The sequence below is a fragment of the Nematolebias whitei genome, chromosome 16 (genome assembly GCF_014905685.2).
Source record: "Nematolebias whitei isolate Nwh7 chromosome 16, NemWhi1, whole genome shotgun sequence".
NCBI classification, from domain to species: domain Eukaryota; kingdom Metazoa; phylum Chordata; class Actinopteri; order Cyprinodontiformes; family Rivulidae; genus Nematolebias; species Nematolebias whitei.
The window spans coordinates 3,295,738-3,315,940 of record NC_056513.1 but is presented as its reverse complement, the minus strand read 5'-3'; the positions used below and the strand labels follow the sequence as shown (position 1 = coordinate 3,315,940).

Here is a 20,203-nt window from a genome sequence, read left to right as displayed (position 1 = left end):
CCTATTTACCTGCAGACATTTTGACTTGAAGGAGCAGTTAGAGCACAGGTGAATGAACAACAATGGCTTTCCGTTTCTGCAGCTGTGTGCACCGATTGTTCTGCAAAACATGCAGAAGAACAGAACAACCTCCAGAATGCTGGCTTCGTTAACACTCCTGGGTTTTTATTCCTCTCAGTCATTATGCCTGCTGTAAAAGTAATTGTCTAAGTTTGAAACATCCTCAAACAAATCTGGGAAACTATTGATCCGGGCCATCAAGAATTTACATGAAACAAGAATTAAAACATTTGAGTCCTCGGCAATAAAATATGCAGGAATTAGAAGTGGTTTTGAATTTCAGCCCAGAACTGTAGGTGTAAATCTAAGAGAGGCCACTGGGTGACGGGACTGTTTGCAGAATTCATATAGGAGTTAAAGGGCAAGGTACACCTCAGTAAAAACTGAGGAAGTGCTTCGGTTTTTATTAATTTCTCCTTGGTACAGTCGAAAAATATATTTAAACGAAAGGGCTTATTTTTACATGTGACCGGTTAGGAAAAAAAAAAAAGTTGTTGAGTCGTTTTTTTTTTTGGATAATGTTATTTAACTGTTTTCCACAAACACAAACAATAATATTAAGAACAAAACAATGTATACTGACAAATATGTTGACTCAATTTCACAAGTGTTCATTATCTATCAGTTCTCAGAGCTCTTCTTGTAATTTGTGTCAGAAGTGGTGTACCACAAGGCTCAGTCTTAGGACCCGGCCTCTTTTACAATCTACATAAGTAATGTAGGTCAGATCTTTCCTGACGCCTCCTTGCATTTCTATGCCGATGATACAGTTGTTTATTGACGAGCTAAAACAGTTGCTAAGGTTTTCCAGCTGTTACAGTCTGCATTTAACATCATTCAAACTGGTGCTAAACGCTGATAAATGCAAAGAGATGTTGTTTCAAACAGAAAATTGGTACCAGCAGTCCTTCCTCCTATCTTATCTTCGAATGGTGTTCCTACTGAGTTTGTCGATTTTTATAAATACTTGGGGAACTTGGGTAATTTACATGAACGTCCCTGCCAGCTCCTTGCAGATGTTGGATGCTGTCTATCACGGTGCGTTATATTCATAACTGGCTGTAACTACCGTACCCATCACTGCACCCTGTATTCACTGGTTAACTGGACATCATTAACTTCACGCAGACTCTCTCACTGGTACACTTTCATTTTTAAATATCTGTTTCCTTCATACATCTCCTCCCACATGACACATTGTCAGTGCAGCAACAGCGTGCATGCTCAAGACATCATTACCTGCAGTGTACCCTCATTGCGGCCTGAATTCGGCAACAAGAGCCTTCTCCTACTCCGCCCCTGTTTCCTGGATCACCTTGCAAAACAACCTGAAGCTCTCGACCTTGATCTCTCTAATGGAAGTTTTAAACAAATGTTAAGTTCATGGCAAAAATCAACGCAGACTCGTTCCTGTTCTTAGTATTTTACCTCGTTTCATAAAGTAGCTTGTTTGTATTTTGTTTTATATTGCTACCATTTTTTCTTTTTATTTTATATGCATTTTATGTCTGTTTCTTGTTTTCTGCACCTTATCTGTGGTTTGTCTGAAACAGGTCTCTTTTATAAATGAGTCCTCGTGACTCAGTGAGACCAACCTGGATAAATAAAGGTTGCATGAAGAAAATGTCTATTTCCTCCATTTGTCCTTCATATGAGTTTTGGGTGCCAGTGGTCCCTTCAAATAAATATCAGCACTTATTTGGATCCATATATTTAAAGCTGGTGGTTCCATTTCCTCATTGTAGCATTTATGTTCAGTGCCCTGAGATGACTTCAGTTGTGACTTGGTGCCATATAAATAAACTGAATTGAATTGAATTTTTACAAACCACTGCCAAGATTTTAATCAAACATTCATCTTTTCCCTGTAGATACACATCAGAGGGATTGTCAAAATATAATATAACATTTTGAGGCAAATCAAATCCCAGATTATTTCCTAATCCTCTCCTTATTTGAAAAGGGTTTTATAATGGAGAAAAAAATATGACTATGGATGACATATAGTCATGCCACACTTTCTCTTAGAAAACTTTACTTGAATCGTTATCTCAAATCTGAGTCAGATAAAATAAAAATAATATTTAAAGTTTTCCATGAGCATTCTCCAATTTGTTGGGAACTAGTATATATTTTGATATAGCCAATCTTCATCGTTTATTAAAAAAACCCCCCCCCCCCCCCCCATTTTTCTTTTATACATGTTATTTTCTAACAACACATGATAGCATTTTGATGTCTTAATGAATTTCCCTTGAGTGCTTTGTTAAAAAACTTTATTGATATTGTTTCAATAGGAATACTTTTCTTGCTTTCTTTATTAAAATACTCTCTTGTTTGTAAATATCTACATAATCCATGACTGTCCAAGCCAAATTTATCTCAGATTTCATGAAAAAAGACTTAAGTTTCCTTCTACCACCAGAGTTGTTGTCATTCTCTTCAGTCATTGTGTAAATCCATCGTCATATTGATTACTGGAAGTAAACTGTCTTGTTACTCATTTCTTGTCAGGAATAATATCACAGAAACTCTGGGCCTTATACTGGACTAACAGAAAAGTATAAACTAAGGAGGTCGAGACCATACAAATACTTATATAGAGGACCAATTTTTAACATGTTTATATCATATGTAATATTTATTTACCCTACCCTACCTTAGATAAATAATGTTATTAACGTACTTTTTATGTATACGAGTGTATTTGTTCAGTGCCCTGAGGTAACTTCTGTAACTTTTGACTTGCTGTTATATAAATAAATGGAAGTGAATTGATTTGTAACTAAATGCAATATTTGTTTTGTGAACTTCATTAAAGTCTGTGTCTGTATTTTTTCACCGCTTGATTTAGAACTGTCATCACAAAATGAGAGAGGTTAATTAAAATCATAATTTTTTTTGGGAAAAGATTACAGTACTAAGTTTAAAACGTTCATGTTTCGCTGTTTATTTCACTAATGGATTACTGCTGCCACCTGCTGGCGAGACAAGTTAGTCACATATTTTTCCAGGCATGTTTTTTAACGCGAATGAACGGACAGTGAAGGCATCAACAAACTTGTTTTCGAAATAGGCTGAACAAACAACATCTGTTGTAAGTTTAGGTAACACATTTTTAATTTTTCCTAATATTGTGTATAATGGAATTTTGTAAAAAATGATTAAATACAGTTTTAGAACCACATAGGAATGAACTGATAAGAAGAAAGAAACATTAATGAAGAAACAGTAACTTTATCTACAAAGTTTTATGTAAATGTGAAGTATTTAATAAAATGTCAGGTAGCATCATAATAAGAAATATGTGAAGAATCTATTGTTTTTCCTTTAGATGCCCCTATGAATAAAAATAGATCACGAGAGTGCTTACGTGTATAGATCCTGGGACGGACTTTTCGAGTAGCACCTGAAGGCAACTCCAGCCAACCGCAGTGTTCCGCGTTGCGCATGCGCACGAAGTTGATAGGAAGCAGGATCGACGAGTTATGTGGACACGGATAGACTCAAGCAGCTGCTTTCGAACAATTTAATTTGGGTTTATGCCACCCTGTAAACATGGAAGTTTCTTTAAAATGATCCATTGACAGCGTGGAGGACGATTAGGACAACTGAGCGAACATTGAAGGGGCGACAGTATGATGTCAGAGTGCGATCCGACAGAGCCTGGAAACGGTTTGCCCGCGCTGCTGGACACCGGGGCCGGCGCGGAGGCGACTTTTCACTCGTACTCGGCCCCCCCGCAGGCGTCACTCGACAACAACCGAATGGGACTTGGGCTCGGGGCGAACCCGGGAGTCGCCGTTCGCATTTCGGGCTCGTGTGAAAGCGTCTTGACCGAGCTTGAGAGCGACGGCTCCGGCGAAGAGGCGCTGCTGTTGCCGTGCCTCGCCGGAAGCTCGACGTCTCCGAGAGGCGGCGGAGACGAGCGGAGCAGGCGGAGCAGACACAGCTCGTCGTCGGATAAAGACACCCTGGCGTCCCCTGGTAAGGTTCTCCATCAGGACGGGGGTATCCAAACACTTACAACATGGCTGCTTTAATCAGATACCTGTGAATGTGATGTGTTCTAATCCATAATCGAACACTGGGGCTCTTGGATCAATGCTGGGGCCAGAGTGAGAATGAAAGCTGAGTTATAAAAACCCTTATATGTTATATTTGTGTCTTATCTCCCCCATATAATCTATAGTTCCCATCAAAAGGACCCTCATCTGTTTCCTTATTAACTCTTGACAGCTTATTTATCTTTGACTCTTGGGATTATTATTATTATTATTAATATTAATATTATTATTGACTGACTCATGCATTTAACCTGTAAATGTCACTGTAAAGTCCCATTTCTCAATGTTTTCCTCAGCTTCCTGTATGTTGGTTAATAAACTGTGGAATTTCAGGTTTATCCTTCAGTATTATTTTAATCAAGTTTGAAATGATTTCAGGTTTATCCTTCAGTATTATTTTAATCAAGTTTGAAATGCCATGTATTAAAACGAGGTGTCTGGGTGTCATTATTGAGGTTTATACTAACCGTACAATCATTTAAAGGTTAATCAGAATGTTAATCGATTACCTTACTTATATAATCTCACTTTAGTTAGAATTAATCGTGTTCACAATGTTAGAAACTTACATTTGGGTATAAGTACAAGCGAATCACAACAGACTCTAGGACAGGTAAGACATTCTTTAATTCCAAACACTGAATACATAGACCTCCCCCACTCCGAGGGAGTGAGTAACATAAATAATCTCGGCCACATATCTATCTCTCTATAAAGTAGACTTAAGATAGTTTGACTAAATAAAATTAGTAGACAGCAGAGAAAGGTAGCAAGTAACCTTACAATCATAATTTGATAGTTTCTTTCTAGGGAATAATTAATAACTAACTAACTTTAGATCAGAACTAATTGGTATCCTTAAAATAATACTGAAGGATAAACCTGAAATTCCACAAAACCTACAGGAAGCTGAGGACTCATTCATGCAGCTGAAACCAAAGTAAGGTTTTGCTTCTTGGTCCTCAGTACTGTGTGTTAATGAGACGATGAAAGCAAAGGACTGGCGGAACAAAAAAAGGTGATGCAGTCGCCATGGAAGCGGCACAGTCCGACTCGAGTGTGATGTGGATTTAACCATCTCCCACCTCGTTGCATATTTTAGGTCTTCTATATTTGCCGCCTCCGCCTGCTGGACCATTTTTAATCGGGGTAAGAGATCTAGGCCACACGTAGACACAAAAAAGCTTGGAGTAGTGGGTGTTTGTGTCCCAGTTCCTTTGACCTTTCAGCACATCCGTGGCTAAAATGACCCAGTCGCTGCAGAAATCTGCAGCTGCATGATGGGAGTTGGTGTTTTCAAACGGGTCAATTAAAAATTGTAACTTATTGTTCTGCGCTAACAGAAACCCCAAAACTCTGCAGATCGTTGTGCTTGATGGTAAAATGAGACTCTGGGAGAGGGAAAAGTACTTTGAGTGTATTTACTTTCACTCTGACTTCCTGTGGACGGAGGGAAGGAGCCAGAAGAGAGATGTACTTCCTGCAGCCTCACTGTGATGTACATTATAATCACTAATTATCATCACCTCTATATACTGTAGAAGTTTATATCATGCATTAAACAAGACAACTAATTAGACTCTGTCACTGGAAACACAATATTAAGAGTAAAAACTTTACACTTTTTACATTAAAAAAATCTTGTCGTGGAAATCAGAGACTTTTACGGTCTCAAGTGAAAAGTTTTTAAGTGTTATTAGTTTTCACAGCACAAATGACCATGAGGATGTCATTTGCATACATGAAACTAAACGGCGCCCAGATGTTTTATGCTTTTATTTCCGTCATAAATCAGTCACGATCACATCCAAGGAGGTGAATCCTTTTTATAGGCACTGTTTGAAGCATTTTCAGAAAAGGGAAGTATGCAAATACTTCTAGAAAAACTCAAATTTATATTAAAAAAAAAAACAACCTCTGCTTAATTTGTGAAATAATTTTTTTTTAAATATAGGGGTACTTTATCATTGAGAGAATAAACAAATAAATTCCTCAAGAATAATGTCTTAAAAGCATTTGGAGAAACCACAAAAAAGTAAAGTTAGGTCATCTGGACACATTCTTATCTGAAACGTTTAGTCTTTCATCCGAAAGACTTCATCAACCTGAGGCCTGCCAACCATCTCTGTCATATAAATAGCACCTTCTCAATATGGACTTCCATTGTTATGCACTGACGGTGAGTTGTTAGACTGATGGTCCCCTTTTAAATGTGAAAAGCTACGGTAGTTTCTGGAAGTCCACATTGAAAAGGTGCTATTTATACGACAGAGCTGCTTGCAAGCCTCAGCCTGTTAAGTCTTTTGGACGAAAGACAACCAAGAAGAATCTGACCAGATGATCTAACTGTTTTCTGGTTTATTTACCTGGATGATTGTGCTTACGTCAGGATGCATTTGGAGAAGCGTTTATCTGTGGCATCAAAGTTCATGCTCAATAATCCGATTTATCCGTGGCGTTCTTGCAACTAATAAACCACCAGAGTGTGGGAGGAGGTCTCCATAGCATTTCCAAATTAAGTCTCACTGCACCATACTTGTAAAAATAAAATAAACTTATTTTAAACCATGTGTGATTGTAAATCTAATCACGTGGTCACCTGGGCTGCCACGTCTTCCAGGGCTGAGTAAGAACACAATGAGTAAAGGCCACTGAAGAAGGAAAATGTGATAAGATAGCTGACTGCAAACATTTATATAGATTTGACACTATGTCGAGGGGTGCTCCACGGATAAAGGAAAGGCAGGAACTAGAAATGAATGTTATGATCGAGAGTGGACGCTGTTGTGTGAGAATGGATGTAAACTAACGGTCCAACATGGAAAGAATTTTGTTGGAAAATGAAGATTGGATATTTCAGTAGGCCTGTCGCAATAAACTATAAATCAATCGCACGATGAATGAAAATTATCCACCTCATTTTCATTTATCGGCTTTATCATTTCTTCGTGTCTCTCTTTCTACTGAAGACACTGGATGACAAAAGTCTCAACTCCGGTGCTCTTCACTGACCCCTCCCTTTCTCTTTTCTATTTAAAATCCATTTGAACCGTCCAAAATCGTGTTTTTGGACGGTTCAAAGCAGCTACGCTAAGAAGCTAAGCTACGAGCTAAGCCAACAGGCTGACCTCAGGAAAATCCTCCGTGTTGTCCAAGCTCCAAGACTCACGGTTGAAACCCGTGCCTTCGTGTAAAAAGTGGGTTTTCTCTGCAAAAAGAAACTGAGAACTTGTTTACTGATTTTTTTTTTTTTTTTAATTAAAAGCTTTGTGTGAAAAATGCTAAAGTGCTCAAACCACCAAGCGTCGCCCATGTCACGTCAAGGGGCCTCTCTCCCATTTTCTTAAAAAGACGCTGCTCCCCTATCCATCCTTTGGTTCAAACTGTCTTATACTGCCATCAGGTGGTCAAAAAAGATATTACACTCCAAACAATTCAACAGTTTTTCTAAAATTTGACAATTAATTATTAAATTTCAAACAATATTATTGTTTATCGCAATAATTCCTCAGACAATTAATTGCCCAGCAAAATTTGTTATCGTGACAGGCCTATATTTCAGAACACCGCGTGTCGTTTCTAAATTTGATTAGGCTAAAACAAACTTGTGCTGGAGACTGTGGACAAGTTGGAGATCATGCACACATCTTTTGGGATTGCCCAAAGATTTAAAACATTTTGGGAAGGCATTTCAAATATCTTCCACACTTGTATTGAGTGGAGTCCCCGTGTCTTTGTTCTTGAATGCTCCCGAGTGATTTGCTAAGCAAAGAGAGCCTGTACCTGCTGGGGACCCTTATACTGGTGGCTAAAACAATGATCACCCTGTCTTGGTATAAACCTCTACCCCTCCACTGGAGTCAATGGAAAGAGAGAACTGTGAGTTTATACAGTGGGGAAAACAACACCAAAGCTAAATCTTTTACTTTATTTAAGAAAACATTGATAACATACTTGGGACTGACATTATAGCGTGCTAGCTTTATTGTTAACAGATTGACTTGTAAGTATCTGGACATGTTGCAATACCTTCCCATTGTTTTTTTTTTTTGTTGTTTACATTCCTTCAAACTGTCAAGAAAAGATTAATTACGAGATGTTCAGTGATGTCCACGGTTTCGTTTTGCTTGTCTGTGCCAGAGAACAGTGTTTGCAGAAATTTGGAAATGTGAATAAAACGATTTGTTCAAAATTAGTACTTTTATAGTGTTAATCAAATTTGTTTAGTTTTTTTTTATTTTATGAAACCATATAAAACAACATGGCTGCATCAATTAGGAGTTCTTGTTTACTAGATATGGAGACATGAAGAGGATCAGTTCAACGTTACATCTCACTGTTTGGACTGGTGGTCAGAGCATGTGGAGGCGCTCTGTCAGCTGACTCTTCTACCCCCTGAACGGCGGAGAAGTTGGATGGTGTTACGCCACGTGAGAGGGTTTTCATCAGGGGAATAATTAGTTCATGTTCAGAGAGACTTCACGTCCAGAGCATTATAACGCAACGACAAGATAACAGACAACGATGTGACAGAATGAGTCATTTATCTCGTTTGCTGTGCAGCAAAAAGCTTCTTTGTGTGAATGACTCAGAAGAAGAAATCGTTGATGCAGAACTGCAAATGGAACCATCTGCAAGATTGAAATGCTGATTCCAGAAAGAGAATATGTTCAAATGAGGAGAGCTTTGGTTGTCTTCAGAAATATGATGAACAATCTGAATTCCTGTTCCTGCCAGGTACAAACAGCGGGGATTTGAACCATTTCCCCGATGATCTAGAGTTTGCAGACATTATCCAAAGAGCAGAACATGCTATTGAAGGTGGCGTCTTTCCAGAACGGATTTCCCAGGGATCCAGTGGGAGCTACTTTGTCAAAGACCCAAAAGGGGTTAGTTCTGAGGCACTTTTCTCACTACCTGTCATTTCCTAACTTACATTAGATTCAAATTTATACTACCGAGCTAATATGGAGTTGTTGAATCATGGAACCAGTGCCTAAATTCTTTGCTTAGACCAGTTCTTTTTTCTCTGCAGAAAATTATTGGTGTTTTCAAACCAAAGTCAGAGGAACCTTACGGTCACCTGAACCCAAAATGGACCAAATACTTTCACAAGGTATGCTGCGTTGCTTTTCTCTTTTCTCTTTATTAACCTTAAGAAGTGAACAACGTTTATATCTTGAGCTTTTTAAGGTTTTATGCTCCACTGTGTGCTTGACGTTTATTTTTTAAGACGCTGTGATTCAACGTTTTTATCTGGAGACGTTTTAAAGCGTTTCAGATTTTCTTTTGCCTTCTTTCCAGAACTCGCCTCCTGCGTGATAAAGCCGAGTTTGAGGAAATGTTAACACTCGCAACTCTTTCCCGTGTCTCTCACTAGCTCTGCTGTCCGTGCTGTTTTGGCCGAGGCTGCTTATTGCCCAACCAGGGTTATCTCTCGGAGGCTGCAGCCTCGCTGGTCGATACTAAACTTAGTCTTGGGGTGGTTCCAAAAACCAAGGTGCAGCTCACAGTGCATGCTTTTCTGTTTACACGGATCTCTGAGTTAATATACTGCATGTGACTCAACTGTTTTTATACAAGGGGAACGCTTCTTCACGGCTAAACTTGGGGTATTTTTATTTATTTTTTGATTAGGTGGTGTATTTAGCAAGTGAGACATTCCATTACAATGCTATCGACAGAGCAAAGTCCAGAGGAAAGAAGTACGCCTTGGAGAAAGTCCCTAAGGTGGGACGACGCTTCCACAGAGTGGGCCTCCCCCCAAAGGTAACGCTGCTACCGTATTTTCCGATGTACACGTCGCACCATCCTACAAGTCGCACCAGTAAAGTACAAACTTAAAGATGGACCTGGTGAGCTGGACAAGCCAAACAAAAAGGTACAGCAGCGGGCCAACCCTGTACAGGGCCGTCGAAGCCGCTGCTGATACCAGACTAAACCTACAAAACCTCTAAAAAAAACCTCTTACAAAAGAAAACGAAAACAGGGCTACCAGTCCCACCGGGCAAAAGTTACTACAAAAAAACATACAAAAAGTTAATAAAAATTACCTGAGGTGGCTGGGGCCACCGACAGCAGGCCACAAGGACAAAGGAGAAGAGAAACCCATTGTGTCTCAGAAGGACCAAAAACAGAGTGAGCCTGAGAGAGCGAGCTCCATGAAACCAGCCTATTTATGGGCGGGTGGAAAAGGCCACAGCCCAACACGATTAAAGGCTGATTAACCAACCTGTCCAAAAGGACAAAACAATAAGGCCAATGTGCTTGGCGCATAACGTCGCTTCGCCGTATAAGTCGCTTCGCCGTATAAGTCGCTTCGCCGTATAAGTCGCTTCGCCGTATAAGTTGCTTCGCCGTATACATCGCATCGATTATGCGTCACCGCTGACAACCCGGAAATGTGGGCCGGTGTGCCAAAAATCGCTTGGCTGCCAAGTGGCGTCCGCAGGGGCGTGCACGGGAGGACTTTAACAAGATTAACACTTAAAAACAATCGTTTGCTCGAAATTATAGTAAAGGTGTGTCTCAGTCCAACTTTTCCTTAATAAATGCACTTTGACGGTCAAATCAGCTGCATTTTCAAAAGTCGAGGCACGAAAACATGAACGCGCAGAGGGCGACTTGATGTGCATTTCTTCAAAATTTAACAAGATAACCACCTAAAACAGTTATTTGTTTGCATGACTTTATACTAAAGGTGTGTCTCAGTTGAACTTTTACTTAATAAATGTACTTCAATGGTTAAATTCGATTTGATGGTTGCTCCAGGCAGACAACAGTGACAGGCTACGGCAAGCCGATTGTGTCATTAATAGCCACTTTCCCCATACACGATACAACGGCATGCCATACTACTCTAGTGCCATCTAGTGGCTGAAAATGGTAGTGTTCAATATTTTCAGTCAGAATGAATGAAACTGTCATATCGCAGCCAAAAATTGGGGAAAAAATCCATAAATACGTCGCTTCGGTGTTTAAGTCGCAGGGCTTGAAAATTATGCAAAAAACTGTGACTTATAGGCCAAAAAATATGGTATATTTAATCTAACATCACCGGTTGTTGTTTTTCCTCCAAGCCATTAATAGGATATACTCTTGAAGATGAATTATCTTAGATTGATATTGTTTGTGTGTGTGTAAAATACTCAGTATCCATGTTTCAATAGGTTGTAGAACAAACACCAAACTCTTTGCTATCAACCTCATCAAACAGTTTAAATGTCAAAAAGAAAGAAGTCCCTCCTACACTGGCCGCTGTGTTGACACCGTGTTCTAAAAGCGTCATCTCGGGGCTTGGAATAGCCTCGGCTGCAGCCCGCAGGACCATCAAATAAATATTTGAGCGTTCTCTATTCGTGTTTGTTCAGTAAACAAGTTTATTTAAACAAAAAGGTCAGAAGCTTAAATGTCAGCTCTGCTTTAATACATTATTTTACAAAAAAAAGCATTTTTTTAAACACTGAATTGTACTTTCATTCCAGTTCAGTTTATTTATTTTTATTAATCACTTAATAACGTCGTCGTGCAGCTGACTGTGATAACTCTCCATACCCGTTACTTCTTTTAGACCTTGGAACAAATAAATGCAAGAAGTTGGTCTTGTTCGTGCACATCTGGTTTCCAGAAACTAAATGTTTGAGAACAGCTTGACGTTTGTTTTTAGGTGCTCTGCATGAATGAACACGTTTGTTTCCAGGTGGGCTCGTTTCAGCTGTTTGTGGAGGGTTACCGCGAAGCTGACTACTGGCTGCGGCGCTTTGAGGCCGAACCTCTGCCGGAGAACATCAGGAAGCAGCTGCAGTCCCAGTTTGAGCGACTGGTCGTCTTGGATTATGTCATCAGAAACACAGGTGCATGTTTCATCTGGCTCTTCTGTCCTTCGCCGAAAACTTTTGATAGTTAGCGTTAGAAAACTTGTCTTGTTTTAGTGAAGATGCTTTTACCGTAATTTCTGGACTATAAGCCGCTACTTTTTTCACAGACTTTAACACCGCGGCTTACAAAAGGCTGCGGCTAATTTATGACAGGCTAACGAGCTTTATGCCTCCATAACGTTTATCCTGGTCACACCCAGGCGCTCGCTTAGCTGCACAATACACGTCTCAGCTCCTCGTGACTCAATGAGACTACCTGAATAAATAAAGGTTAAAAAAATCTGACCAGTGAAATTACCAAACGGGTCACAGTCGAACCAATGAACGTTCTCTCCTCCCCCACCCTGTGGGAGTTTCCCCCCTCGTTCTACACAACAAAGTATTTGCAGCCACTCAAAGTGTGAATCGTAAATCAAATCGCGTATTTCCCTCGAGACAAAAGAGAGAGGACGTGTGATGAAGTTTTCCTGAGGCCGTTCAGTTCTGACGCTGAAGACGACTTTAGTGGTTTTAGTGCGCAGGAGGAATGAAGATGGTGATCGGTGACTTCCTGGTAGGCTTCTGTGTTTAACCAGCCGTGTTACAGACACTGTTCAGAAAAAAAAAAACATTTACTGTACATATGTGTGCATGTGGTGTATATTTTAGGGATGCACCGATCCACTTTTTTTACTTCCGATCCCGATACCCGAGTCTGTATATCGGCCGATACGGATACTATTCCAATATCATAATTGATTTTATATGAGGCTGTAATAATCTCCTCTCAAGTACAGTTTGTACAAATATATGCATGTATGTCCAAAAAGGCAACTTGAGGTAAGTTTTAAAGTTAGAATTAAATTCTGCTAACACAAAACATGTTTGTTTTTTATTCCTATCTTTAAAGTGGATATTAAAGTGATTAAATGGCTTCAAACATCTGCTAAGCTCATGGCAAAAACCAACACAGACACGTTCCTGTTTTTAGTATTTTACATCTATTTATAATGTAGCTGTTTTTTTTTTTCTTTTTTTATACATGTATAATTTTCTTTAATTTTTCAGTTCATGCTCTTTTTTTTATGATTGTCTATTCAATTCAGTTTATTTATAAAGCGCCAAGTCACAACAGAAGTCATTTCAGGGCACTGAACAGAAACATTCATATATAAAAATAATAATTTAAGACTATTTATCTGAGCAGACTGCTTTGAGTTTAACTCCATCACAGAACTCTCAAGTTGAGATGATAAATATCTCCTGGAGGGTAAATGTAAACTAGATCTTAACTGCAAATATTCAATCAAGCTGTGAAGCAGACGGTCTGATTTCAGTCTGACCCTCCGAGACGAGCAGACTGAAATCAGACTGTCTGCTCCGGACTGAACGAGAGGAACACACCGCTGAAGCCACAGAGCTCGAACGTCCAACGTAAAACTAACTTTACCGCGGTGCCTGGCTAAACAATCCTCGTGCACTTTAATGTGGTGCTTTTTCAAATGTTTATTAAGTTCGTTGTATTGTAGGTCGTGACCGAGCTTCCCCGTCTCGGTACAGCGGCTCTGCAGGCGTTGCACGTTGCCGTCTTGCGGTGTTTAGTGTAAAATACTTCCACACAGCGGACATGTTACGATGAAACGTTGGTTAGCCGTTAGCAACAGTGCTGCTCAGTGCTCAGCCCTCGAGTATTTACTCACTTTGTAGCTGGCTGCAAAAGATGAAATGGATTTCCTGATTGTGAGGCGGGTCTTATTACTCTGGGCTTCATGAAACACGCCTCCGTTCAGGAAATCCATTTCATAGTTTGAAGCCAACCTGCAGAGCAGGTCATCAGACAGACATGCATCATGGATCGGAAAGATTGTCAGGTTGGATCGGAAAAATCCGATACATGAATTATGTTGATATCAGAGGCCGATACCGGATCGGATCGGCCCCATGCCTAGTATATTTAATTAAAAGTTTAAAAATATGTATTTCTGTGTAAATATGTTACAACTTGGAACACCTGCAGCCTACATATGTACAAAATTATTATTTTTTATTCAGTGGGCGTGGCTTATATTCAGGTGCGCTCTATAGTCTGGAAATTACGGTAATCGTGCCTTTGTTGTCACATGTTCCAACATTCCAGTTTTTTCTCCTTTGCTTGCATTTTAATGTATGAAATCTTCTCACTCGGCTGACGTCAGTTTTTCTGTGTCTTCCTCCTCAGATCGGGGAAATGACAACTGGTTGATCAAGTATGAGAAGCCAGGAGAAGGAGATGAAAGGCAGAAGGTGAGTTAAAATATGGCTGAATCTCGTTATAAACCAGAACTTTAACCTGCTTCAGGTCACTTAAACGAGTAAACTTCGGCTGCCGTGCAGTGCCACGCGAATCACGTTTTCTGCCAAGTACTAGACAAATACTAGATACTTGATTATTAACGAGCTTGAGCACTTTTGTAAATGAATCATTTGGTTCATCTCTGTAGGACGCAGGATGGCCGGAGAAGAGTACGGACTCCTGCATCAAGATTGCAGCGATCGACAACGGCTTGGCCTTCCCCTTTAAACATCCAGATGAGTGGAGAGCGTGTACGTTCTTAATTTACCGGCTCTGTCACTGCTGTTCCTGAAAACAGTTAACAAGTGTTTTAATTTACTTTTAACTTGGAATGATACGTCTTAATGTGATGATTAGGTATAAATAGTTTTCAGTTGTCCTGCTGCCTGAACGCTAAACTGAAGCCAACACACTTTTAGATTAGTTTGACTTCAGCTGTAGTGAAAAAGCTAAACAACTAAAAGTATGCTAAAAAGTCATCTTTAAATCTGTTTAGTTGTTTTAAAGCAGCACGAGCTCTTTCGAAGTTTGTGATAAATTTTGTGTTTTAAGTTTCTAATTATTTGAGTTTACATTTTTGGCTGTTTAAACAAAAACTAGAGAAATTGCATTCCCTGCGAAACTGCAGTGTGACTGCTTATTGCAGATGAACTTGCTAAAATTAGCTAAAAAAACCGTGCTAAAATGTAGCTGAAATGGAAGAAGAAGCCTAAATTAGCAAAAGAACATATTTGCTGAATTAGATTTAATTAAGATGAAAATAGCATAAAAATGTGGAAATTAGCTAAAATTAAGCTGAAAAAAAAAATAGCCAAACAATAGCTGAAGAGGCAGAAAGAAGCTTAAACTATCAGATGGAAGCAGAAAAAGCTGAAACAAGCTAAAAAATGTGGAATTAGTTAAATGAATTTGTGAAATAGAGCTGCTGTTTAGTACACCGTATTATTTTACATTATTAGTGTTTAGTTTGTATCTCAGATCTTTGTGTACAGTTTATTTTTATACTTTATATTTTTGCTATTTTTGGATGTAACTGTGACCTTGAGTACACAATTTAGTTCCACTTTATGTACCACATGTGATTTGAATACCATAAATAACCTTGAACCTTAAGTTTTCTTAAAAAGGTAAAATTAGCATAAAACCAGCTAAATAGTAGCTGAAATATGAGCGTAACAAGCTGAAATTAGAAGGACGTTTATTAGGCTGAAAGTAGCAAAAATTACCTCAAAAACTTGAATTTATCTGTAAACACCTGAAATTCACAAAAAAATGCTAACAAGGTAGCTGAACAGGTAGAACAAGCTTAAATTAGAAAAAAGTAAAAAGAACACGTTTGCCCATTTAGGCTGAAAGAAGCTGAAATTAGCACAAAAAAGTGGAAGTTAGAAAAAGCTGAAATTAGCAACAAAAACAAATGAAAAGTAGCTTAAATGGCAGAAAGAAGCTTAAATTACCACAAGGAAGTGGAGAGAGCAGAGTTTTGCTGAATTAGACTGAAAACAGTTGAAACAAGTGCAAAGAATGTGGAATTAGCTGAAAAGGCTAAAATTAGCCCCAAAACAACTGAATATTTGCTGAATTAACAGAAAAAGCTGAAACTTGCAGAACAAGATGAAATTAGCAGAAATGAGTAAGAAGCACAAAAATGTTCTTGTTAGCAGGAAGAATCAGAAAGGAGCACAAAACAGCTGAAATTAGCTGAAAGTAGCTGAAAGAAGTAAAAGGTTGTAAACAGATCTAAAGATATGAAGGATGTAAAATGAGCTCAGTTCATTTTCTATGAGAACAAAATGTCAGAAAATGATTATTATTTTAAAAAGCTAAAGTTGCACCAATACCAACGTCGTATAGCAGGAATGTCCTGAAAGAGCTGAACGTTTTGATTTATGAATTGATGAAATAGCTGAAAACTGTGGGACGAGAAACGCACTGTGGATCTTCATAAACCTTCACACAATAAAATAATTCTGTAGCTTGTGTCACGTCGCTGTAAGTGAAGAGTTACTAAAGTAATGTGACTCGACGGTATGTCCTGTCAAGCACATTAAAAGTTATTTAACGCAGCTTATTCGCACAGAAATGTAACGTTGTGAGGGATTAATAAAACGTCTCACGGCTGCTTTTTCATTAGACCCCTTCCACTGGGCCTGGCTCCCCCAGGCGAAGGTCCCCTTCTCGCAGGAGACCAGAGACCTGGTGCTGTCCCGCCTCTCCGACATGAACTTTGTCCAGGACCTCTGTGAGGACCTCTACGAGATGTTCAAGGTACAATTCATCGCTGTAGCACAGAGCAACTGTTGGATTTTGGTTTTAGCTAACGTTAGTATTGTTTGTCTGCAGACGGATAAAGGCTTTGACAAAACTATGTTTGAGCGACAGATGTCCGTCATGAGAGGACAGGTGAGTTGAACCTAGACACGTATTTTAAAATCACCTCCTTTGTTGTTTAGTTCCAGTCAGAATTTGACTTTTTTTTATTTTTTTGTAGTTTCTTTTCCGTTGTCTTGGTTTATACCCTTATATTCTCTCTGTCTTTCTCACAACTAGGTCTGTCGCGATAAACGGTAAATCAATTAATCGCATGATATAAAAGAAAAATATCAACCTCATTTTCATCGTTTCTTTGTCTCTCTTTCTACCGAAGACACCGGATGACAAAAAGCTCAACTCCGGTGTTCTTCTCTGACCCCTCCCTTTCTGTTTTCGCTTTAAAATCTGTTTTACCGTCCAAAATCGTGTTTTTGGATCGTTAAAAGAAGCTAAGCTACGAGCTAAGCTAACAGGCCGACCTCGGGGAGAAAACATCCGTCTTGTCGAAGCTCCAAAATTCACCTGTGCCTTCGTCTAAAAAGTTGTTTTTCTCTGTAAAAAGAAGTTGAGAATTTTTTTTTATTTTTTATTAAAAGCTTTGTGTGACAAATGCTATGCTAAAGAGCTCAAACCACACCGCCATTTTTGAGAACCAAAAAAAAAGAAAAGCCCATGTCACATCAAGGGGTCTCCCTCACATTTTTCTTAAAGAGACACGCTGCTCGCTCCCTCACTATCCATCCTTTGGTTCAAACCGCCTTATACTGCCATCCAGTGGTCAAAAAAGATACTACACACAAAACAAATTAAACGTTTCTTCTTAAATTTGACAATAATTACTAATTATAGTCAAATTTCAAACAATATTATCATTTATCGCAATAATTTCTGAAACGATTAATCGCCCAGCAAAATCAGTTATCGTGACAGGCCTACTCACAACCTACTTTTATTTTTCACACTCTCTAGTAGCGTCGCGTTTTAAAGTCTATTTTTGCCTGTAGCCCTGCGTTCTTCCCGCCTCACTTTGTTTTGCTTCCTTTCTTTTTCTTCGTGTTTTTTTTACGTCTCCTACAAGTTCAGTTGTCCGAACGTTAGCACGCGGTGTCGTAAAAATGCCTCGTTTATATTTCAGATGTTGTATTTTTAGAAATAAACCATACAGGTACTTTAACACACTGCCAGGGGACAAACTCCTTTTATTTTTGCTATATTCAGTACGTGCATGAAGTAGCATAGCCGGGTCAGTTTAGCAAACGTTGAGCTGAAATCTGCTGTGGTAGTAGCTGAGCCTGATCCCCAGCACATGCTCAGAGCACCGTGTTAGATCTTTGGCATGAAGACGGATGGTGTTTGTTGTCGTGGCTCAGACTCACCAGCACAGCCAAACTGAACTTCCTCAAGCGATAGACCCCCCTCCCCCCCACAAAACAACAAACACTAATAAAGTGAATAGTTCATAAAAACATTTGATTTAAGATTTAAAATATTAAAATGAGCTCCTTATTGAAGGGCAGTTGCCTTGGCAGGACGTTCATCTCTTCTGCGATTTTTGCCGATGGGAGGAGGGTGGTACCAAGACTTGTCTGTGTTGCGCACTGAGCTGGGGGGGGAATCATAATGCTACCTCTAGCATTTTAGCTAACACGTCTGTATTGCACGCCGCTAGCTTAGCGCTACGTCGATGCTGGCAGTTGTAGACTGGGGGTGCGGGGGAGTGGTTCGGTAGGCAGGGCAGGGCACCCTGCTTGTAGAACAGTAAGGGAATCACTGGTGTTGATTCCTTGGCTCAATATTGGGCATTTAGCTTGTTTTACTCCACTGTTGTCAAACTTGAGCTAATAAAGTTTTGTTGAAACGACAGATGTTTTTGCCCTGATCATTTTTAAAACTTTGTGCTTGAAAAAAGTGGTAAATGTTGACGTTTCATTATCCTGACAGAGCTGGAGGTAATAATGTCAGGTCTGTAGAGCCGTTTGGTTTAGGAACAAATGTAAGGTTTTAAATTAATGTCTTTGTTTACTCGCGGCCCACACGTGAATCTTCGGTTTTAAAACGACGGCTCCAGAAACGAACACGTTTTCCCTCCGCGGCAGAGTTCACACGTCGTTACCGAGTCTTTTTTCTTTCCGACTTGTTTCTTTATTCTTGAACCGGTTTGTTCCCAGGTGTTGAATCTGACTCAGGCTCTGAAGGACGGCAAGAGCCCCATCCAGCTGGTGCAGATGCCCCGGGTGGTGGTGGAGCGCAGCCGGTCGGGCGGCCAAGGACGAGTCGTCACTCTGGGCAACGCTTTCACACAAACCTTCCACTGCAAGAGGCCCTTCTTCACGTCTTGGTAGAGTGAGGGACGCTCGGGAGAAAATTCTGGAAATGCTTCTTTTTTTTTTAAGCATGCAAGGGAAGAGATTAAGAAGGTGAAGGCATCTCCCTGAAGGCGGTGCACGTGTGCACTGATGAGGAACGGGAGATTCAACAGGAAGCAGAGTGGGAAAATGTTGAAGGGAATTTAGTCGAGGAGTTCTGATTGTGTGACAAAAGTGGAAGCTAACAGTATTAGCATACCACTGTCTTGACCCCGCCCCGGACCGATTCTGGTTGCTATGGTGACTTGATTGAATAATAAGCTTTGTTACAGATGTGGGTTTTGTTAATTGTTTAGATTTTTTTAATTCACCCGACATCGTCTGAAAGCGCGGTTCGTTAGTGGCTTTGTTGCCAAAGAAACATTCCTCCGACACGCACGTCTTCAGACAGAACCGTTCTGCTGGAACTGGACCTCATCTGGATCAAGGCCCTGAAGACGCAGCTTTGCCTCGCGGGACGACCTCCGTGCACGCTCGTACAACATCGACCTCCGTGCACGCTCGTACAACATTTTACAGGAACGGCTCGAAGCACGTCTCCAGTCTTGGTTGCCACGCGTTGTCAAACGGTGTCTTTAGATGTCTCGACTGCCAAATGGGTTGAAGGAATAATGAAAAGCCTCAAGCTATGAATATTGTTGAAACTTGAATTTTTAGAAAGGATTAAGGGATTGGGGGGGGGGGGGGGCATATTGCTTGAATGTAATCTGTTTACGGTTTATACGCCAATTCTTGCTCCGAAACATTTCACTACGAGAGATCGCTGTCAGAAACGGACTTCTTATAACAATGAATGTATTTGTTGTTTGAAATGTATTTGTCTGCTGGCAGCTTTCTCTTGAACCGTGTGGCATGGGGGGGGGGGGCACCCCTCGCTTTATAAAATGTTCTGTAAAGAGGGAAAACAGTTGAGAATGAAGTTCCGCTCTTTGCTCGATTCTCGCGTTTTTCTTATGTACGAATTTTGACATTTTTATTCCAACTCGGTGATTATATAAAGTTGTATATTTAAATGATTGAAAATAATAAAATTTGAGAAATTAATTTGTTCTATTTTTGTCATTTGACGCATTTAATGTTGAGTTTTCATCTTAACCCAAAACACATTTCTTCTCTCCCCCCCACACACACACAATTTTATTTGCATTTGATCACATTTATCATTTCACTGATATTTTTGTACAAAGAAAAAACATTTTATCTGTTCCA

General features: G+C 39.8%; 1 protein-coding gene across 1 annotated transcript; it reads left to right on the top strand.

Annotated features, from left to right (window-relative positions):
• Window positions 1-3,698: 3,698 nt before the first annotated feature.
• Window positions 3,699-19,347, top strand: pi4k2b (phosphatidylinositol 4-kinase type 2 beta). The gene is made up of 11 exons (XM_037690060.1): window positions 3,699-4,047; window positions 8,865-9,016; window positions 9,163-9,243; window positions 9,508-9,627; window positions 9,765-9,896; window positions 11,827-11,980; window positions 14,202-14,266; window positions 14,464-14,566; window positions 16,450-16,583; window positions 16,659-16,718; window positions 18,797-19,347. The coding sequence occupies exons 1-11, from the start codon at window positions 3,699-3,701 to the stop codon at window positions 18,968-18,970; spliced, it is 1,524 nt and encodes a 507-aa protein (XP_037545988.1). The 3' UTR covers window positions 18,971-19,347.
• Window positions 19,348-20,203: the final 856 nt, after the last annotated feature.